General features: G+C 43.0%; 1 protein-coding gene across 15 annotated transcripts in view; it reads left to right on the top strand.

The window, feature by feature from the left end:
• The window catches only part of MTA1 (metastasis associated 1), a 254,529-nt gene that overhangs the window by 181,821 nt on the left and 48,841 nt on the right, over window positions 1-23,867 (top strand). For 14 of the 15 annotated variants that reach the window (XR_008306726.1, XR_008306725.1, XM_053248452.1 and 11 more), the window contains 2 exons: window positions 11,250-11,402; window positions 19,780-19,815. Coding sequence is in view for 13 of the 15 variants with exons in the window: in XM_053248452.1 (XP_053104427.1) it covers window positions 11,250-11,402; window positions 19,780-19,815 (189 nt within the window). In the remaining 2 variants the exon portion in view is untranslated. Of the gene's footprint in view, window positions 1-11,249; window positions 11,403-19,779; window positions 19,816-23,867 lie in introns of those variants that run through there. The other variant, XM_053248465.1, reaches the window with a different exon arrangement.

Here is a 23,867-nt window from a genome sequence, read left to right as displayed (position 1 = left end):
CATATTTTATTTATTTTACATATTTTTATACCGCCCAAAACTTACGTCTCTGGGCGTCTCTGTTGCAAGTAAGTTAAAGGAGCAACCTTGTAGTATCATTACAATAAAAACCCGGGGACTTAGATAAATCTTCCTGCCGCTCTGTGTCTAATATTTTCTGTTTCACAAAGGCACGGGCTTGTTGTACTTCCATTTTAAGCAAGGTAACAACCCCAATGTTGCCAATTTAGTAAGTGTTTTACGTTCCCAGGAAGCATGAAATGAATCTTATAGTGTAAGAGATACCAGACTACCATGGGAATTACGGATCTTAATCCAATAAAAAGTATCCAATATCTAGCCTTCACCTTAACTAGACCCGTCTCCAGTCTCAATCTGGCATTAGAGACACAACAGGGGATCGAAAGTACAGCTCTAAGGAATTTAGATTGAATTCTCTCCACTTGCTGAAAGCTAGATAAGGGCCCTAGCTGCACACCATATGTAAGCTGAGTGAGAGATTTGGCAAAAAAATCTGGCAGAAGGATGGCAGAAGGTATAAAATGCACCCCCTTACTCCAGAAGAACCTGAGAATAGCAGACGCACTCCTCTGAGCATTCTGGGACACATAGGCAGCATGCGGCTTCCTAGAGCCCGAGGCAAGGAAAAGGACGCCCAAATAGCTAAAGGTAGAAACTTGCTGAATAGGGTGGTCATCAATTTTCCAATTATAACGTATAGGGTTTTTCTACCAAGGGCCATAATCTTAGTTTTAGCATAATTAATTTCAAGATGATTTTCTTTACAATAAAAGGCCAATACCCCCAGGGCATGTCTGAGACACACAGGTGATCTTGCCAGGATAAGAGTATCATCAGCATACAGCAATGAATTAATAAAGATAGGCACGATAACTTCCAACCCCCAATCCTGAGGGACGTGCCCCATCCTATCACAGTAAATAGGGTGACTAAAACAGGTGTCCACCAATCAATATTATTTTAATCAGCTCTGGGGGAATACAGTCAATTCCAACGGCCTTGCCAGGCCTAAGCTGAGCAATCAAATCCTTAATCTCTGCCTCCGATACTGGTGGTCAAGGGGGTAATTCATGCCAATTGGTCTCTGTAGAGACAAAAGGAACAGAATTGCTGTATAGAGATCGAAAGTGGCTTTCCCATGCCTCGAGTGAAATGCAGCACTCAGGATATAATGGCCTTTCTATCGAGAAACCCGCCATAATACGCTGGAATATTGTAAAATGCCTTCCTCTAACTGCCTCTATAAGCCATCTCCACATTGACTTCACTTCCTCATGGGGGGGCAGGGCCTAAAAGCTGTTTATAAATCTTTTTTGCCTCTAAAAGAGCTTGTAATGAGGACAGAGTACAGGATTCTTTATAGGCCCTAAACTGAGCGATTAAACTTCTTTTAGCCATAACGCATTCAGAATCGAACCAGGCTTAGACCGGGGTCTAGTCTGCTGCGACCTTCTACAAGGCTTAACAATAAGATATTTACACAAATCTGCAACCAGGTCCTCATAGTAAGTTAAAAGCCTCTTAGGATCCGACTCAAACAATAGCAGTGGCCATTTGACTATATTGTTCAGAATATAACAGTGTTTTCAACTTATCCCCACTGAGCTTGGGACCATTTAACACAGCAACCTTGCGCCGATTGTCGTATATCAAGGTGATACCGATCAATTGAACGTAAAAGGTTGCCAAATGGTCTAAAAAATATACAAAGAAGAAAGTGATAACTGTCGACACAGGGAATAACCTCAAGTCGGTCTATCCAACTAAGCAGATTAATAGATACTATCATATAATCAATAGTACTCGTTCCAGTATTAGCCCAGAAAGTGAACTTAACTGGGCGATCTCCTAAGATTGCCCCATTAAGAACAAAAAGATTCAGCATGTTCATCATCTGGGCAAGACAAAAACCTGCGTAGTTAGATCTCTGATCTTTAAATACCCGATGCTACAAAAATATAGAAGATTTGGAAGATTCAGAAGAGGGAAGGCAAGTATGGTAGCAAGCATATAATGTGGTAGCATCCAGGCCCATTCTGGCATTAAAGTCTACCCCCCCCCCCCCAAAAAAAAATACGCAGTTGGGAAGTTCAATAGAAGATCAACAATAAAAACCTGAAACTTGGCCCATCGGTCCTTAACTTGACCTACTCTAGATAATGGTGGGAAATAGACACAAACCACAATAAGAGTGTCTTTCCCAAAGAAAATCTGGACCGACAAAGCTAGTTGGCCCAGGGTAGAAATAATAATAGAACTAGCCTGAAGTGAACTCGCCACCAAAACCGCAAGCCCCACCTTATTCCGACCTCTGGAAGACTCTTTAATTGCCGGCAAAGAGTGAGTTACAAATCCATTAAGGACAACCTTGGGAGTTGAAAATTGTTGTGGAGTCAAGAAGGAAAACTTTTGGATCCCTTGAGACTAAAGCATTTGTAACACAAATACTTGGCTTACCACACTTATCTCTCTTCACACTCCTCCAGATATTTTTTTACAGAAGCCCACAATGTTACCAGAGGGTCCCTTCTGGATCAGAGTGCGAGTACTCACATTGACACTGATATGGGGCATGTGAAACCCTTTTCTCCTAGAACTATATTGCCCAACTACTATTGTGAATATCAACTGTACTGTCAACCATGTGGCTGCTGGTATGTTTCCTAGGGCCCATCCTCGTGCCCACTGTGTGGGTCATTAGCTAGATAGAAATCTCAGTTGACTGTTGAGGCGGATCTGCTTTTTACCTAAAGACATAATGTCAAGGTCAAACATTGATGACCATGCTATGGGAGATACTAGCCTTGCTGATCAAATTCTACTGATTTCAGTGAATTCAGTTCTGATACCGACCGCAGCACCAATGTTGATGTTGACATAGAGTGTGATGAAGATATAGACTTCAATACTGATGTTTATTTTGACATCATTGTCAGTGCAGACAATCCTGGTTTCTCACCTGCAGCACTGATGTCCAATTTCTGATGTCCAATTTCTGCCATCCCTTCGACACCATTCCTATGCTTTCAGTTCAACACCTACAGTTCAAGGAAATAAAGTCAAGGTTACTTCTCCGTTGGAATCTGTGGATTCATATTAATTTGGACATTGATTCAGCTCATACTCCTTCAGAACCACAATTTAATGAATCAGTTCTTTCTTAAGAAACCTACTTATCCAGAAGAGCTTAACAATTAGAATTTACAAATTCTAGAATGGCCAAGACTTTGGGTCTAGCCATTAAGGAGCCATTACCTCCAACTGAAGATTCTGTGTTTAATTTTATACAGTTATCACTTTCACATTTGATTTCTCTGTCTATATTATCTGTTCTGGTTCAAGCAGTGAAACAGGCATGAGAGAAACCCTCTTCTGCAGCCCCTATTTCTATAAGGATAGTGGGAATATATAGGGTTCAAGCAGATGACTGACTCTTTCTATTCAGGCACCCAATTCCAAATTGAGGGGAGTGGAGCACAATTCATATAAATACTTTAATTAGGAAACATGCAACACCCGTTGATAGAGCAGGCACTAATTGGACAATATGGGTATGATATTCTACTCTACCTCTATTCTCTTGCCATATGCAAAAGAGAAGGGGGGGAAAGTAAAAATCTCCCTCTAACAGGCCAAAACAGTCTGCAGTTGGGAAGCAATGCTTTTGACATCTTGGCTTTGGGTCAAGACCTCAATTTTCAGTCTTCTCCTGAGAATCACACCTTTGCAGTGTAAATAACACTTCTGCTATCCCATTTCTTTAAAAAATAAATAAATTGCAGGAATATAAAGCTCAGTATGCAATTGAGTTCCATATACTTTCCACACATCCTACTCTTGCTCTTACAGAGGAAACCCATTTTAGGAGAAACCTTTTTTTAAAGAATAGAAAGGTGCAATAGATCCTGTTCCATCTACCTTCCAGTGTCAGCAATTTTATTCTAGATACTTCCAGATCCCAACTAAAGATAGGGTCTGAAGCTAATCCTAGATTTAAGATTAGAACGTTGATTTTGACTACAAAATTCAGGATTATTTCCATAACAGCAATTCTTCCTCTGCTAATTAAAAAAAGGAATGGTTTGTAGCCATTGACTTAAGGACACCTATTTCAAATTCCCTGTGCAGTCTCACAATGGATATCAGCAATTGCAACCGATATTTGGGACTTTCAGCACAATTGCACAGCAAGGGATTGAAAATATAGTAGCAGATTCTCTGAGCAGGAACTCAGTTTCCTCGGACTCATGAGTGGAGCACAGTTTCATTTGGATTCATGGGTGCAGACCATCACCTCAGATAATTTTTAATGGGGTTTTCCAACTATAGATCTCTTTGCACATGTCAACAAAAAAGGCAACATTATTTGCTCCAGAGTGGGAAAGGAGAAATGGTCTCTCAGGTATACATTCCTCATGAGCTGGACAAGAATTCTGTTTTATCTGCTTCCATGTTTCCTGCTGATCTGAATGTTTATCTATGGAATTTTAATACAGGGAATGGACTGCATTCTCACCAGCTCTTGGTGGCCAGGACAATTTTAGTTCCAACTTGTACAAATGATGCAGTAATCTTACCAGAGACTTCCACTAGTTCCAGACCTCTTGTTGCAAAACAAAGGCAAGATTCTTCAACACAATGTAGCGACACTAAAATTAACAGGATGGAGAATTCAGAATTAAATCAGAATAAAAGATTATTGGATGACATTCTCTTGAATGAAAAAAAGAATTCACCAGGAAATCCTACTCTTTCAAGTGGAATGGATTCTCATTTTATGCCAGAAAACATGATTTTATTCCCAAGACAGCTTCTGTACATCAGATATTACTCTTAGGAGTGTACACGGAACCGCGGAGCTGCGATCCGGCACTGGGGTGGGGGGTTCCAATAAAGACGGGGGGGCTTTACTTACCCCCCCAAGAACGGCACTGTATTTTTTGTAGCACTCGGGCGGCAGGATATCTCCTCGCTGCCCGCTTCAATCGCCGCGCCGAGCGGGGATTGAAGCGGGCGGCGGGGAGATATCCTGCCGCCCGAGTGCTACAAAAAATACAGTGCCGTTCTTGGGGGGGTAAGTAAAGCCCCCCCGTCTTTATTGGAACCCCCCACCCAAACCAAAACCACCCCGTGTCTGGACCGGTCTGGAGGCCTTTAGAATGGCCTCCGAACCGGTCCGTGCACATGACTAATTACTCTGTGTTGTTTTTAAAGTCCACAGGTCTTTCTAATACTGTTATCCCTCACCAGCCGTGGTTTCCCAATTGTGGTTTTGAGTATCTGCAACTGGGAAATTGCAACAGGTCTTGCCAACCACAACCTGAGTATCCGTGGCTTGGCAAGATTTTTTGATAATGAGGGAGCGGGTTCGGGGGTGAATTTTTTGTATTCTGGAAGGTTTAGGGGTGATTTCTGGGGGTTCCCCCCTCATTCCTTTTGCTGACTATTCATGATTTAAAGGAATTCTGGGTGTTATTTGGCTATTATTGGCTCTTTTTCTTTATTTTTCAGTCTTTTTGTGACCGAGATTCCCCTAACCCCCTGTTTACAATTTATTTCAATTGTTTGCCAACTGCAAGGTTTTCCCGGAAAAGAAGCCTTGCAGTTGGTGAGGGATGACTGTACTTTTATAAAAGTTCACCTTGCAGCAATATCAGCATTACATCCATGAGTAGACTTGGCTGTGGAGGTTTTTCTCAGCCCGTGAGCAAGAGACTGAGAAAAGGTATTAAACCTAATTATAGGTTATTTCCAACAATAAAAGCACAGAAGAACCTTCTTTAGTACAGTCAACTCTAATTTCTAAAAGCTTTGAGCCTGCGGCCATGGTTTCACTTAAAACATCTTCCATATTTCTCTCTGCTGGCCTTAACAATCGTTTTGCAATGTCTTTTACCTTTCAAGGTTATTCTGGGGAAAATTGGTAGATGTAGATGTACTTCTACATCATCATCATCATCATCATCATCATCATCATCATCACAACAGACCCAAGGCATGCAAAATAGGTCCATTAGATGATTTTTTCAACCTTTAATCTTAATTAGAAGACCTATAAATAACAGCTGGTCTTGTGGTAGCAAGCATGACTTGTCCCCTTAGCTAAGTAGTGTCTGCCCTGGTTGCATATGAATGGGAGTCTTGATGTGTGAACACTGTAAAATATTCCCCTTAGGGGATGGAGCTGCTCTGGGAAGAAAAGAAGGTTCTAAGTTCCCTCTCTGGCATCTCCAAAATAGGGCTGAGAGAGATTCCTGCCTGCAATCTTGGAAAAGCCTCTGCCAGTCTGTGTAGACAATACTGAGCTAGATGGACCTATGGTCTGATTCAGAACATGGCAGCTTCCTATGTTCATATGATTATCTTAACAAGAAATCAAACTGTATAGAAGACTAGAAATGTCTGGAAGCTGTGCGTGTTCATGACTCTCCCATTCCACCATTAAATAAATAAAAAATTGTCTCTTTTTATTGTAGCTTTTTTGGGATCTAGTATCCCTCAAAGTTATCTACAGCTAAGTTATTTCCTAGGCTTGCTGTCTTTTAAGATTTCATAGCATGAGTTTGGTTTTGGTTATAAATTTGGGATGACGTAGAAGATTATGAGGCTCTACACACGATCCCTGTGTAGAGCCTTTGAGGGTTCTCTGGGAAGAGTGGGTTTAGCCCGTTCTCTCTGCTCACGAGCAGTCATGCAGCCCACACAACTACCAGCTCCACCATGGAGCTGGTGGGGGCTATGGGGATTGATGGCCCCCAGAAGTCCCAGGATGCCCTGCGCAAGTGTTCGGGGCATTTTGGGGGGACCCATGATACCAGGAGTCTGCTTGTAGCCTCCCGGTTGGGGGTCTACTCCTGTGTCACTATGGCACACAAGCAGGAAAACAAGGTTAATGGAGTGCCCGCTCCGTTAACCTCATTTAAGGGGAGAGTGTTTTAGGTGAACTAGCCGCCTTGGGAGCACCCTTAGCCAGCTTTCCAGTGATCGTGGGAATAGCCTCTATGCTTTCTCTATAAACTGGCTCTTATATTAAGAAGGTTGGTAAAATTGCAGAAGAAAAATGTCTCCCTTATTTAATGCAGCTTTGTTAAAATTTTGGCTGCAACCTTCAAGTACCCTACAAGCTAAACTTTTATAACTAGGCTTGCTGGTGCAAATTCTCAGGACTAGACTTTATCTATTTGTTTATTTATTTTTAAAACATTTTTATACTGCCCAAAACTTACATCTCTGGGTGGTTCACAACAGAGCAAAAACAAAGTAAAACATTTGTTAAGACAAAAATGGGGGGGGGGCGGGGGGACACATTACAATGATCCAAAATTTTCAAAATAATATTCTAAAACAGCACTAAAACCATTAAAACAACATTAATTAAAAGCCTGAGTGAAGAGATGTGTTTTTAAAGACTTTTGAAAAGCTGTCAGAGATAGGGAGGCTCTTATTTCACTAGGGAGCACATTCCAAAGCCTCGGGGCAGCAGCGGAGAAGGCCCGTCCCTGAGTGGCCACCAGACGAGCCGGTGGCAGCTGCAGATGGAGCTCTCCAGCAGATCTCAGTGGGCGGTGGGGTTGATGCCGAAGAAGACGTTCCCTTACATACCCAGGGCCCAAACTGTTTAAGGCTTTATAGGTTATAACCAGCACCTTGTTTTTTTGCCTGGAACCATATCGGCAGTCAGTGTAGCTCCTTCAATACAGGAGTTATATGGTCTCTCCGAGATGACCCAGAGACCAGCCTGGCTGCTGCACTCTGGACCAACTGTTGGTTCCAGACTACGTACAAGGGCTGCCCCACATAGAGCGCATTACAGTAATCCAGTCGAGGTTACCAGCAGATGTACCACTGTTTTGAAGTCGTTCACCTCAAGAACCAGACGCAGCTGGCATATCAGCTGAAGCTGATAGAAGGCACTTCTGGCCACCACCTCAACCTGGGAGACCAGGGAGAGGCTCTGATCCAGAAGCACCCCTAGACTGCATACCTGTTCCTTCTGGGGAAGTGTGACCCCATCCAGAACAGGCAGATCAAAATCATCTCTCGAGTTCTGACCCCGCACAATGAGTACCTCTGTCTTAGCCGGATTCAGTCTCAGTTTGTTATCCCTCATCCAGCCCATCACCGACTCCAGGCAGGCATTTAGGGAGGTTATGCCCTCTCCCAATGATGCTGACATGGAGAAATAGATTTGGGTGTCATCAGCATACTGATAGCACCCTGCACCAAATCTCCTGATGATCTCCCAGTGGTTTCATGTAGATGTTAAACAACATTGAAGACAATATGGAGCCCTGGGGCACACCATACAAAAGTTCAGATTTTGAAGAACAGCAGTCTCCAAGGGACACCATCTGGAACCTGCCCGAGAGGTAGGAGCAGAACCACTGCAAAGCAGTGCTGCCAACTCCCAACCCCCTCAGACCCTCTAGAAAGATACTATGATCGATACGATTGAAAGCCTCCGAGAGGTCCAGAAGGACCAACAGAGTCACACTTCCTCTGTCAATTGCCAATTGGAGGTCATCCATCAGGCTGACCAAGGCAGTCTCCACCCCATAGCCAGCCCGAACGCCAGTTTGAAATGGGTCAAGATAATCAGTTTCATCCAAGACTGTCTGGAGCTGGGAGGCCATGACCCTCTCAATTACCTTGCCCAGCCACGGAAGGTTGGAGACAGGCCTGTAGTTGTTCAAGTCTGAGGGATCCAGGGTAGGCTTCTTCAGAAGCAGTCTAATAATTGTCTCCTTAAGACAAGGAGGCATCCTACCTTCCCTCAGAGATGCATTTATAATCTCTACCAGGCCTTCTACAACAACTTCCCTGCCAGATAATATAAGCCATGTCGGACAAGGGTCAAGAGAACAGGTGGTAGGCCGCACCATTCTAATCAGCTTGTCCACATCCTCAGGAGTCACAAACTGGAACTGATCCAACCTAATCACACAAGAGGAGTCACTGGACACCTCCACATCAGACACTAAAGTAATTGTGGAGATGGAGTCTAAGTCGGCCCGAATACAAGAGATTTTTTCCACAAAGAATTCATTAAACACATCACAGCGGGTGATCGATGGTTCCCAATTCTGATTTAAGGAAGGAGGGGCACTCACTAGCCCTCTCACAACCCTGAACAATTCCGCCGGATGTGAACTTGTGGATGCAATACGGGCAGAGAAGAATCACTTCTTTGCCGCACATATCCCCTGAGCATAGATCTTCAAATGAGCTCTATGTTGCAATCTATCGGATTCAACCCGAGTTTTTCTCCACTTGTGCTCCAGTCATCTACCTCGCCGTTTCAGCCCCCGTAGTTCTTCCGTATACCAAGGGGCCAGTTTTGAAGCGGGTTGGAGAGGACGCTTAGGAGCAATCATGTCTACTGCCCCAGTGAGTTTGCTGTTCCAATTCTCCACCAGGACATCAACAGGATCACCAGCAGAGCCAACACTAAATCCCTCCAAGGCTTCTTGAAATCCTATTGGATCCAATAACCTTCTCGGGCGGATCATCCTAATAGGTCCCTTAAGAACAGATCTGAAAGGAACTCTGTGAAGAGTACAGGCGTTGTAGCACATTAGTTTGATTTCTCATTTATTAATAAATAAGGTATCTACAGAACAGATCTGTGTTTTCATTATCTGAAAAAAAATCTAGAATTTTTTAATATAAAACTTCTTTTCCTTAGGATAATTTCTGTTAATTTTGAGTAAAAAAAAACTAAAATTCTATGAACACTTAATTGGGAGTGAGTTCCAATGCAAATATGCATTGGACTGGGATGGAAGACTTACTGGTTTTACTATCTGTTGTCATTTTTAAGGATTCTCCCAAAAGTTACTAATGCTGTATTATTTAATGCATTCTCAAACATATTCTGGAACACCCCTGAGGCTGAGCCCTGGCTCAAAATATACTTTTATATACTGGCTCAAAATATACTATCTTCTCAGTTACCCAGGCTTCAGTCAGAGTTTATAATAGCACTGTACTAGAGAATCAGTTCAAGAAAAGGAACAATATTTTTCCCCTTCTGAGCAGTATTGCACTGGATGGGCGGGGTATAAATATTTTAAATAAATAACATGTTTGTCCCTCAGTCTGATAGTGGGGAATCTGATGGAATCTGGGCCTCTGGCAAGAATCCGTTCATACTCAGTGTCAGACTACTTGCCCATGAGTTGAAGTGGTGGGGAGCGGGGAGGACGAGCAGGGGGACCCTACTAAAATGGCCAGTTCAGTTCCAAATGGGACGGTTTTGCAGAGCTTCTGAAAGATGCCTAGCTTAGCAGAATTGGATAGTATTACAATTCTTGCATCCACTGGTGACTTATGATTTCTGGGGAAAGCAGTCATATCCCTCTAGCCTCCTGAAAATACCAGTGAAGGTGTTGGGAAATATGGTTTCATGCACAGACTCACCTTAAAGATATTTTAAAAACATTTTATTTTAGTTGATACATCAGACAGTATGATGCAGACTTAAACCTTTACACTGGAGCTGAGAATGTAATCTATTTATGCTCCGGGGAAAGAAACAATCCCCATGTTCTGCTTTATCCTAGGAGCATTTCTTTCTCCCAGGAGCATAAATAGGCTCCATTCTCAGCTCCAGTACAGAGGTTTAGTTAACTTTAGTTAACAAAAAGTTCATACTTTTTGGTGTATGAACCAAAAGAAAATGTTGTTCAAAATCTCTTGGAAGTGAGTCTATCCCTTGAAACAAAACTCCCTCACGCCCACCCCACACCCACACTTTACATGTTACGTTTTAATAGCCTGGAGTAAAACTCTTGCACAATGCACCTTTTTTGACCCAAAGTTGGCTTACATTTCAGATAATGATCTTAAAGCTCAAACTACATGTAACAATGGTAGGTGGCTCTGTTTAAACTTGGTTCTGCCCCAGTCACAAACACAGCAGTGGTCTCTGTGATTTTTAATACAAAAGAATTTAACTCTTAACTTCACTCCCCATAGTCTGTACCGCCTCCTCCAGTTGTTGTTGTTTTTAGCTGAGCTCCAGTTCCAGAATTCAGCTCAAATAGAAGAAAAGGACTTGAGTGAAGATTATGAAGAAGTTTGCGTTTCCCTCACCCATGCAGCCCTTTTTCTGCAAAAGTCATGTACCTCCCTACCGCCATTCCCCACTTTATTGAGGTGCACTCTGATTTAAATAAATAAGTCTGCCTTGTGTGGTTTGACCCCAATATGTTGCTTTCTCCATACAGAGTCTCATCCCTGCCCTCTGAAACCTGATCCTGCTAAGAGTTTGTCTGGCTCCCTCAGCAGCATGCCTTGTGCTAAATTTGCTCCAGTGATTAATAATGGATCTCCAACTATCTTGGGAAAAAGAAGTTATGAGCAGCACAATGGAATGGATGGTAAATATTTTCTGGTGCAGATATATTGTCCTTTATACAAGGTAGTTCTTGTGTCCACTTAGTAGTTGCTTTATTAATTTTTATTTTAACTATTGCTAATAGGATGCATTTATCATTGAGTTAGAATGGCTTAAGTTTTTGGTGTGAAACGTGTTCTCAAAAGTCATGAAATAATTCAAATGTTGCTGCCAAATACAACTTGAGGTTTTCCCCCTTTTTGGTGATATAGAGATAGCTACAGAGCAATTATCAATTATCATCCATCTTTAAATGTTCAGAGTGTCTGATCACTAGGAAACTAAACTAGGATTGCTTAACGCAGCAGGGAAGAAACTAGACAGGTAGGCCAGTGAAGGAAGAGAGAATCCAACATGCCTTGTCCTAGTGCTGATGGCTGTTGATACTCCTTTTGTTGTGCTTTTATTTTAACTCACAACACTAGGCCTTACAAGCAAAAGGAGGCCTGCAAGCAAAACAGGCGTGCAGACCCTGCAAAACCCCATTAATTCACATCACTTTCTCTGTTGAAAAACTGTGTTCCCATTCACCATCATGGAAGATGGTATAGTTTGCCTAAAGGCAAATATAAGAGGTGGAACGTTCTGGTCTTAAGTCCAGAGTCATGTTCCAAAGGATTTGGAAGAGTGTTGTTGTTTTGTTTTATTTAATGTTGAAATCAGAGACGTAGCAAAGTTGGAGTGGGCCCAGGGACAAAATTTGAAAATAACTCCACTCCTTCCTCTGCACCCCCCAATATCTTTGCTGCAGAAGATGTGTAATGTTATGTAGCAAGTTAACAAGGGAGACTTTACATTAAATGTATAGTAATGATAAACACATACATGCAACGCTTTAAAAAGTGTTGGACTAGCATTAGGGAGACCTGAGGGTTTTTTTAAATTTATAAACACACACACACACGGAGGATGCACTTTGGAAGATCAAAGCAAATAAAAAATTAAACAAAAAAGACAAAATTTCAAGAGCAGTTCATTGTGTACCACTTTAAAGGAATATTTCTAAAAACAGAGAAATGAACAGTTTTCCCTGACACTAGTTAAGCTTTTTAAAGACATTGGAGGAAATTGGTTGAGAAAACCCTATAGATATTTCAGATGATGATTTAAAGAGAACATATCAAGCACAGAGGATACAGGAACATTCTCACACAGTGTAGGAGGTCATCAGTAAGTATGGGGTATCTTCCTCCACCTGCTCCTAGTAGATAGATTAGCTTCAGATTACCTTTGTATCAGGTAACAGGAAGTCTGGCCTCCTTCCCATTCTGCACTGGGCCTCACCCTCACCCCCAATTTCTTTTCTGTCTTGTTCCTGGTCAGACACATCTCTGGAGCCCTGCTCCACCTGATTTCCGGCCGGGCTCTAGCTAGGCCCCCCAAGAAATGCTGCCATCGTTCTAGCTCTCCACGGCTCAGTAAGCAGGGGGACAAGGTGGCAAAGAGACACACGGGGCAAAGCCTAAGGCAAAAGCCAAGACAGAGGCCTACATACAGAGCAAGCACCTACTACTGCAGGTGGTCTGCAACAACTTGCTCTGTCGAGGGCTGGGAGAGAGAGGAGATCCACTGCCACCCAACCAGATAGTGCAAGCACTTAGCTGGCCCTAGCAGTACAGCCGTCCCACTCCCAGGCCACCTGACCTTGCCCCCAGCGCCCATTCCACTGGTGCTTCCACCACTGCCTCCAGTGGCTGACCATGCCCAAGCCCAGCTGGAAAGATCAGTTGCAGCCACACCACCGCAGCTGAGCAGCCTTGGACCCAGAAGTCTGGGCCTCATGTGGCCACAGCACTATTCAAGGCAGCTGCCAAACCGAGCACCTCAACAGGCTGTCAGCTGGCCTCACCAGCTGGCTTCGCTGCCAGCTGCACCACTTTTTGCCACACCAAGGCCACTGGGTCCAGGCGAAGCTACTCAGCCTCTCACCCTGCCTGCATTTCTGTTGTTGCTGCATGGCGTTGCCAAGGCTGCATGTGGGGCCAACAACGCAACTGCTCTGCTCACCAAGCAACCACTCAGGTTTGCAGAAGGAGATCCCCCAGAAGGGCCTCCAGGCATTCCGGTGGCTCAAGCTTTGATCTGGAATGAGGGTAGAGCATTGCACATACCAGCTGTGTTTCCATATGAGGAACTGGGTTCCGCAGCACCAGAAACGTCACAGGGCCTCCAGGCATTCCAGTGACTCGAGTTTGGAGGCTGTGTAATGGCTGCTGTGTTTGCACTGTTTGATGCTGGGGGGAGCCTGCATGTGCGGGGGGCTGTAATGGCTGCTGTGTCTTCACTGCTTTAATAGGGAGAGGTACCTAATAGTGCAGTGGGGAAGTAACTTGCCTAGGGAGCAAGAGGTTGCTGGTTCGAATCCCCACTGGTATGTTTCCCAGACTATGGGAAATACCTATATTGGGCAGCAGCGATATAGGAAGATGCTGAAAGGCATCATAGCCTACTGTGTGGGAGGAGGCAATGGTAAACCCCTCCTGCATTCTACCAAAGCAAAAAACAGGGTTCTGTGGTTGCCCAGAGTTGACACCAACTCGACGGCACATCTTTACCTTTAGAGAAGTTGAGGTTCCCCCAGCAGCAAACAGTGAAATGTAGGCTCCCCCCAGCAGCAGTGAAAGCACAGCAGCCGTTACTGTACAGCCCCCAATATTGTACAGTTTTCCCTGTGCACATCTCACATCCATGTCTCTCAATCACTCCTTCGTCTGCTTTTCTGCCTCCCTTTTTCCTCCGTATCTCCCTCCTTTTACTCCAACACTCCAAAGCCTCTCCAACACTCCACAGTGCTCCTCCACTCTTGTCCACCTCTCACCCTTCTCACCAACGAAATCTCACGAAGATAACATATACTCAAGTCATGATTGACAAGGCTAGTAGCAATTTCCCGGTTGCAGATACTTAAAACCATGATTGGGAAAACTGCAGATAACTGTAACACTTTTCAACAAAAGTTCCCAAAGCAGTTTATGAATGAATGCTTATTTATAAGTATTTATAAATACTTATTTATACTTATATATAAGCATTCATTCATTCATAAACAAACAAACAAACAAACAAACAAATAAATAAATAGAACAAGCTGACCTGGCGCCCTCGTTTCTTCTCGGCCCGCCAGTGGCCACTTTTCCTCAGCCGGCCAGGCAGTAGCCGCTTCTCCTCAGCCTGCCGGCCAGCCCACCAACAGCCGCTTTGCCTCAGCCCGCCAGTGGCCTCTTTGCCTTGGCCTGCCAGCCAGCCCAGTAGCAGCCGAATCTCCTTGGCCCGGCGGTGGCCACTTTTCCTCAGCCCGCCAGCCAGTCCAGCAGCAGCTGCTTCTGCTTGGCCCGGCAGTCAGCCTGGGGCAGCCGCTTCTCCTCGGCCCGCTGGCTGGCCTGGCAGTGGCCACTTCTCAGCCAGCCCGGCAGCCACCACTTCTCCTTGGCCAGCCCAGCGGCCGCCGCTTCTCCACCAGCCGGCCACCCATCCCCATCGCTAATTCCCAGATTGCTTGCGAACTCTCGCGAGAGCTGCCACACATGGCATTAGCGACGGGTGTGTTTGCAAGAATTATATATAGAGATAAATTATATACATAGATGGCTCCCTGTCCACAGAGGGCTCACAATCTAAAAAAGAAACATGATAGACAGTAGCAACAGCCACTGAGGAGGATGCTGTTCTGGGGATGGGTGTGGCCAGTTGCTCTCCCCCTGCTAAATAAAGAGAATCACCACTTTAAAAAGGTACCTCTTTTCTCAGTTAGCAAAGCAGGGTATTTGCTACACCTGATCCAGATCCAAGCTCACCAGTGCCACTCAAAGAATAATGTGAAGGCGTTTACTCTATTTTGTTCTTGTTGCCCAAGAGAGATAGAACATGAAGGGTAGTCCTCAACCTCAAGCAGCTAAACCACTTCATTTGTAAGAGGAAGTTCTGCATAGAGTCACTCAGGTCCATCAAGGAGGCTATTGTGCCAGGGGACTTCCTTGCATCAATAGACCTGACTGAGTCCTATCTCCATATCCCAGTCCTGCCTGCCCACAGGAGATATCTGCTGTTCTATTACAACCACAAACACTTCCAATATGGGGCTCTGCTATTTGGCCTCTCGTCTGTGCCACAAGTGTTCACCAAGATCATGGTGGCACTGGTGGTGCACATGAGAGTCCAGGGTCTGCACATTTATGCTTTTTTAGATGATATTCTAATCTGCTCTCCTCACATCTTCAGGTGAGAAGGTATGTCCAGCAAGCCTTTGAGGCCCTCCAGTCATGCGGCTTCATGGTCAGCCAGACCAAAAGCCACCTGATACCATCACAAACCCTTCAACATCTAGGTGCATGGTTTGACATAGGCAGGGCAACCATACCACTCCCCACAGACAGGAGGGAGAAGATCTGTGCTCTGATCCCACCCCTCCTGCAGTGCATGCAGCTGGACATCATGATTACATATAGACTTCATCCCATGGGTCCAATGGCAAGCACAACCACTCCAATGTCTCCTGCTGCCCTTCCAGGCCCAAATTGCAGCACGTTCCCACAAGATGGTCCCCTTACCCACTCAGCTATGCTGTGTACTACAGTGGGGGCTTTCCTCTCGGAAAGCCCAGAAGGGACTTCCACTCAGGGACCCATCAGGACTGTTTCTTTTAATTTAATATTTATTTGATTTGATTTGATTTGATTTGATTTCTATTATTATTATTTATTCAATTTCACCCATCCAAAAATGGCTCAGGGCAGTTTACACAGAGAAATAATAAATAAATAAGATGGATCCCTGTCCCCAAAGGGCTCACAATCTAAAAGAAACATATGATAGACATCAGCAACAGTCACCAACACCAGCCTCCAGGGCTGGGGGATCCATTGCAGCAATCACGTTGCCATGGTTGATAGAGTACAGTGCAACACATCAGATGGCTGGACTTGAGAGCCATCAGGGCCTAGTCCACTTCCTGCCCACAATTCATAAAGGGCATGTCCTGATTCAAACAGACAACACAACCACAAAGTCACACAAACCATTGGGGGGGAATGAAATCCAGCTCCCCAATGGAGGAGGCAGACCTTTTCTTCCAGTGGGTAGAACAGCATCTGTTCTCCATCAGGGCATAACACCTCAGCAGCATCACCAACACTCAGGCATACTGGCTCAGCTGCCAGACCGTGGACCCTGCAAAGTGGACTCTGCACACTAAGGTGTTCGAGTGCATCACATGTCACCTAGGCCTCCCCCAGAGGACATGTTCATGTCCACCACCAACCACAAGCTCCTGCAATTTTTCACGTGGTTCCACGACTCCCAGTCAGAAGGCATGGATTTGCTCACGTCTCCCAAGCCGACCGGCCCTCTCTACACCTCCTCACCACCACAACCCTCGTCAAAAGGGTGGTGGCAAAGGTGTATGAGCAAAGGGCGGGGCTAATATTGATTGATTGAGTGAGTGCTGTCCAGTCGGTGCTGACTCTTAACGACCACATAGATAGATTCTCTCCAGGGTGATCTGTCTTCAACTTGGCCTTTAAAGTCTCTCAGTGGTGTCTCATCACTGTCATAATCGAGTCCATCCACCTTGCTGCTGGTCCACCTGGCTCTTTCCTTCAACCTTTCCCAACATTATGGACTTCTCAAGGGAGCTGGGTTTTCGCATTATGTGCATAATGCAGCTAATATTGGTCACCTCTTAATGGCCCAGATACCCGTGCTTCTCTGACCTACAGTCTCTGTCAACTGCCCCCCACCCCCAACATTGGTGCTCCTTCAGCAGCCAGATCTCCTGTCACAGGGTACTCTAGTACAACTGGACCCAGACTGGCTACAACTCCACACCTGGAGGTCGAGCGCTCCATCCTAGAGTCAGAGGACTACCCCAGAGCTGTCCAGGACACTATCTTAGCATCCCGCAGGCCTTCCACCATGGGTCATCTTCCTCCACTGGGCTAGGAGAAAACATGTAGACTCATTTTTCGCAAGTGACCCTCAGGCCCTGGCCTTCCTTCAGATAGGACATGACCAGGGCCTTCACCCTGAAGCAGCAGGCGTCTTCTCTCTCTTTTTTGGTGCTCAGCCTCAGGTGCTCAGTGTCCATATCACTGCATCTGCATATCAAGCTTCTTTTACGCAGAGCCACCAACCTAGCTCCTCCTCCAATCCACAGGTTCCTCTCCTGGAACCTTGACAAAGTCCTTAATGCACTCACAGAGGGTCAATTTGAGCTCCTGAGGTCAGTTCCCCTGAAGATTCATTTCTACAAGGTTCTATTTCTGATAGCAATCACATCAGCACGTAAGGTTTCTGAACTTGGGGCTCTCTGAGTTCGGAAGCAGTTCTGAATCTTCCAACCCAACACAGTGGTTCTAGAGACCAAACCCTCTCATACCTAAGGTCAATTCCTTGTTCCACCATTTCCAGGACATAGTCCTTCCTTAGTTCTACCCATCTCCAAACCATCACAAGGAGCACGCTTGGCATAAACTCAATGTGCGTAGGGCTCTGTGCGTATACATTCATAGAACTAAAGAATTTTGTAAATCGGATTCTCTCTTCATTTCCTTCCAGCCTTGCTCCCTGGGAGCAAAGGTCTTGAAAGCCACCCTTGCACACTCATGCAGTACCTCCACCATGAAGGCCTTCTTTGCACACACCCTGCTTAGTGAGATTTTTAAGGTTGCTACCTGATCCTCCATCTGACCTTTTATTAAGCATTACAAGATAAACACCTTTGTCTCTGTGCAAGCTGCCTTTGGCCGCACAGTTCTGCAGCAGGTGGCCAATGTTTGATCCACTGCCGTCCACATTGTACTGCTCTGGCACTTATTGATGACCTCCTACACTGTGTGAGAGAGAATCATTGAGAGCATACCAGTAATGCTTATTTCTACACAGTGTACAGAGGTCATCAGGCCCGCCCATGGATAAAACAGGTCTGCTGGTGGGTCAGGCTGCTGCTTCTGTGCTGGTTTCCTCTTCCTTGCCATCTGCTTACTCCTTTAATGACTTCCTTCTTGGTTATGGAGCTGCAATACTACAGAATTGGGAGTCAGGCCCAGTGCAGGATGGGAAGGAGGCTGGACTTCCTGTTACCTGATACGTTTACCTGAAGCTAACCTGACTACTAGGAAGCAAGCATGACTTGTCCCCATAGCTAAGCAGGGTCTGCCCTGGTTGCATATGAATGGGAGACTTGACGTGTGAGCACTGCAAGATATTCCCCTCAGGGGATGAAGCCGCTCTGGGAAGAGCAGAAGGTTTCAAGTTCCCTCTCTGGCTTCTCCAAGATAGGGCTGTGAGAGATTCCTGCCTACAACCTTGGAGAAGCCGCTGCCAGTCTGTGAAGACAATACTGAGCTAGATAGACCAATGGTCTGACTCAGTATATGGCAGTTTCTTATGTTCCTATGTTCCTAAGCATTCATAGTATATGTTCAATTATTCTTTCTATACTAAAACGTGACAATTTAAAAAGGTGCACACGTCCTTCTCATGATGGGAAAATCTTCAGGAAGCAATGGACATTAATGGGAACACTGAAACATAAATCCCTTACACATAAGCACAAATGAATAAAACTACTTGGTTTTGCTGTTGTTATCCATTAATTGATATCCATTAGTTATGTCCAGCACTAAAATTGTTTTTTAGGAAATGGACAACTGGCAGGGTGGGGAGCCAAAGTTTTAGGAGATACCTCTTATGTCCCACCTCCACCCTCTTAAGTAATTTCCCCTTTTGAGAAGAAGATGTGCAAACTCATGCCAGAAGCTGAAAACCAAAGGGAGATCAGTCAACATGGAGAGTAGCATTTTTGCATGGAGAAAATGAGGAGCCGAACAACAAATTCTGTTAAGTAATTTGAAGTAGTCTTGAGATATATAGATATACCATGCCCTTAGTACAAATGAGGACAGCTTGATGAGAAAGTATGTGTGTGGGCAGGGGTGTCAGCAGGGCAGCTAGGCAAAAACTGTGTCAAGAGCTAATACGTTGTACCATAACAATATATAAAAAATCTGAAGCTATGCATTTTGAAACCTAGGATAGGGTAGGAATTTTTCCATTTCTTCTCCATAGCATTTGCCATACCTGTCTGTGCTACTGCTACTACTACTACTTTTTATTTTATTTTATTATTATATTATTGAATATAATAATTAATAATACTATGCCATTAATACATCAATATTCCTTTGGTGTATCTTTGCTACTCTTGGATTAAATCCATGTTTTTAAAAAAACCAACAAGTAACACTTGTGCACAAGTAATACTTGGTATAGGTTTGTTTTTAAGTGATGCTTGTAAAATAATGCTACAGTTTTGAGAGTTAATTTAGTCTTTTTTCATTTTTTTGTTCTTTGTATTCTGTCAGGCAACATGAAGAAGCGCCTCTTGATGCCTATCAAAGGTAAGGTCTTAACGCTGTACCTAACTTGTTCTAGGACAATGTAACTTTTCTAGTTTCACCTTCCAGCTATTCAATTTTGCTTGCTTGTGTTTGTGATTACTCATTTTGTGTTGTATGTAAACATTTGTGTGGCATCCATATATGTAGTCTTTCATGCATAATTTCCCATTGTTTCACATGCTAACATAATTCCATTGATTTTCCATGGCAAGTCCAGATATATTGTGGCAATTTTCTGTTTATAATTCTGATTGTTCTATTTAGATCAAAATAGTACTTTATGCTAAAAATATGAAGGAAAGGAAAGGTTGTGACGTCAAGTCGGTGTCAACTCCTGGCAACCACAGAGTCCTGTGGTTTTCTTTGTAGAATACAGGAGTGGTTTACCATTCTCTTCTGCACAGTATGAGATGATGCCTTTCAGCACCTTCTGATATCGCTGCTGCCCGATATAGGAGTTTCCCAAATTCTGGAAAATATATCAGTGGGGACTCGAACCAACAGCCTTCTGCTCTATAGGCAGGTTGCTTTCCCACTGCACCACACTGATTAACTAATTGCTGACAAGTATCCAAAGCAAAGGAGTTGCATAACTGGAGAGCAGTCACCAATAATTCCCCTATACATGTTCTTGTAGCAGTTTTGATATGCATAATCAGCTGTTAGATGCATAAGCAGTTTAAATGCTTTGTTCTGTGGGAGGGAGAGTAGTGCCATTAACCATAAAACAGCAGTGGTTCGTAGCAGTAGCTCCATATTCACTTGCTATTACTAATGGAGTATTGTACTCTTTCATTGTTAGATCAGGGCACCCACAGAATATGCCCTTTATTTATATTTATTTATATTTATTTATTCGATTTCTATACCGCCCTTCCAAAAATGGCTCAGGGCGGTTTACACAAATAATAAATAAATAAGATGGATCCCTGTCCCCAAAGGGCTCACAATCTAAAAAGAAATGTAGACACCAGCAACAGTCACTGGAGGTACTGTGCTGGGGGTGGATAGGGCCAGTTACTCTCCCTCTGCTAAATAAAAGAGAATCACTACATTAAAAGGTGCCTCTTTGCCCAGTTAGCAGAGGTCTTATCCCCTCTCGTTTTTCATTTCGTGAATTTAATCAACCTTTTAGTTCATTTAATCAACCTTTGGCATATGTTATCAGAAAATCTGCAAATATCAAGGAGATTCCAATGGGTGGGGTCGAGTATAATTTAGATTTGTACGCAGATGACATTTTATAGATAAACTGGAGTTTTCAGTCCTTAATCTTTTTGTTTCAGAGGTTTGGTAATTTATCTGAATATTTCATATATTTGTGTAAATCTGATTCTGTGCCTTTAAGATTTAGGGATATGATCTATAATTATAGGGTTTGGGGCATTAGATGGTATCTTGATTCTTGTATTTATCTTGGCATAGTAACCTCTAGAAAACCTTCCCAATTAATTAATTTAAATTTTGCAAGTTTTTGGCCAAAATGAAAATAGATTTAGATTGGTTGATTATTCCTTTGAGTATTTGGGATAAAATAAATATAATTAAAATTTCATCATATATATAGATATAGATATATAGATAATTCTGTCAGCTCTTATATGTGATCATATTTTAGGTGTATATATAAATTAATGAAAGCATTTTAATGGCAAGTGGTCTGCCCAGATTCCTTTTTAAGCTTTGATTACCTGTAATTGACGCTTCAGTTATAAACTTCAATTACCCATAGATGAGGGTGGGGTTATTAACTTTCCACATTTTAAGCCTATCATTGGACATTTATTTTGTCCTTGATTTAGGAATAGAATGCAGTGTCTCCCAGGTTTTGTATTGCTTTGGGCACAACTTGGTACCATTACTTGGCACCATTGAAATCTTGGTAGATATTAGGGTAGGCTGCAAGACATCTATGAAGAGTCTTTGGTAATAGACATTATTTTAATACTTTTTCTACATGAAAAGTTTACGCTTTGGGGGGAACCCAAATTTTAAAATTGCTCATAAATTCGGGGGAGGGGGAGGAATCCGGGGGAGGCTCTCCAATAGCATTATTTTGTTGGACCAACTTATTTCTTCTGAAGTTGATTTAAAATCCTTTCAGGTCCTGAGAGCTGAGTTTGACATATCTCAGAATGCAAGATGGCAGTTTATTTAGCTGAAACATTTGTTCACCAGATTTACCAAAACCAGCAATTTTTCTTTATCAAATGTTTAAAGAAACAGGCAAGATTGATATTGTATTTGAGAATTTTGGAATAATGATCTTGAATACCTTATTCTTTTAAATCAGTGGCAAGTGGATTTGAAGGTAGTGAATCATGCTTTGTTTTATCTAAGGATGTGATTGATACAACACATATGTTTATTTTTATTGTTTATTGATATGTTTATTTTTTTATCTACTGGGCACCTTAGAGAATGTTTGATAAGGGCTGGTCCTAGTTGTAGGAGGTGTAATTTAGAAATTATACCTTTATGTAAACTGCTTTGGGAAACTTTTGTTGAAAAGTTATATAAATAAATAAATAAATAAATAAATAAATAAAAATTATAAATAAATATACATTATATATAAATATTTGTCACATTCTTAAATAGAAACACGTGTGCATATTGCTTTATTTTGGTTTGAAAATTCATAAGATTGTTAATAAGACTTTGCAGCAATCTTTGCTTATTAAGAAAGTTGATGTGCTTGTAAGATATATTCCTAGTATATGGAATCTATCCTTACATGAAGATTTATGGATTCTTTGAGCATGGGGAGTTCCTAAAAAGATTATTATACAAGATGGGAAGGACAGATCTATGCCTGACTTCCAACTTTAGATAACTGATATGTGTTCTCTGTTGGCATTTGAATTGGTTCTATTTTAATGGAATGGCAAAGAGGTGTTTTTAATGATCTGATCTAATTTTCATTCATTCATTCATTCATTCAATTTCTATACCGCCCTTCCAAAAAATGGCTCAGTGCGGTTTACACAGAGAAATAATTAAAAAATAAATAAGTAACAAAATGGATCCCTGTCCCCAAAGGGCTCACAATCTAAAAATAAAAATAAGAGAGACACCAGCAACAGTTACTGGAAGTACTATGCTGGGGGTGGATAGGGCCAGTTACTCTCCCCCTGTTTGTAGTTTAAATGAACTGTTTGTAGTTTAAACAGAAATATGCTTGTAAGTTTTTACTTTTAAAATTAACACTACTTCTAAATCGAACAAATAATAATAATGAATATTATGTTTTAAAAAATTCTTTCCTGTATTTTCTTTTCTTAAAAAAAAAACAAAAAACCCTTTCATTTCAATGATGTAACCATTATTTGGATTATTGCTCTTTTTAATTGTTTATTTAGTTGAAATAAAGAAGGGAGGGCAAAAGGTAGATAATGCTGCTTTACTAGACATAGAGGCTGTTCTCATGACACGAACTGCTTGGGTTACCCTTCTGTCATCTTGAGCACCAGGAGCCCTCTGCTCCTTGCTGCTCCAAACCTGCAGAACCCGACTTCTCTGCCCAACTATTTTTCCAAGGTAGAACAAACTGACAGTTCATTCTACCTCGGTAGGTGATTGTGTGTGCAATTGCCGCAGGTAGCAGGGCATCCCCCCAACTCACCCCCATTTTAGGCAGTGAGCTGGGGTAGGAAGGAATAGCCACACAGAGCAGAGCAGTTGCTCTACTGAGAGCAGCTGCTCCATTGTTTGTGCGGTGCACTATGGGATGCGGGAAGACTTCCCACCTTGGGAATCCACCATGGTAACGCTTGTGTGACCACATGGCAGAGTCCAAGGGAGCCGCCATTCATGTGGGAGGAAGGTAGTTAAGTGCCTGCTTTCTCCCCAGTCCCACGGTTAAGGCCGTGTGCACAACCTTATAATCTTTATTTGAATGGATTATCAATTAGTGGTCACTCTGCAAGCTAGGGCCTAAGTGGGCATTTGAATACCTGGTATTTAAAATCTAATTCAGCTTAATGGCCTCTGTGTTAAGTAACCTTTAAATATATCAGATATATTTGTTTTTGTTGTTTCATTTTTATTTA

This window comes from Hemicordylus capensis, chromosome 4 (genome assembly GCF_027244095.1).
Source record: "Hemicordylus capensis ecotype Gifberg chromosome 4, rHemCap1.1.pri, whole genome shotgun sequence".
Classification (NCBI taxonomy): Eukaryota; Metazoa; Chordata; class Lepidosauria; order Squamata; family Cordylidae; genus Hemicordylus; species Hemicordylus capensis.
Note: the sequence above shows the minus strand (reverse complement) of the source record. Positions and strands in the feature narration are given on the sequence as shown.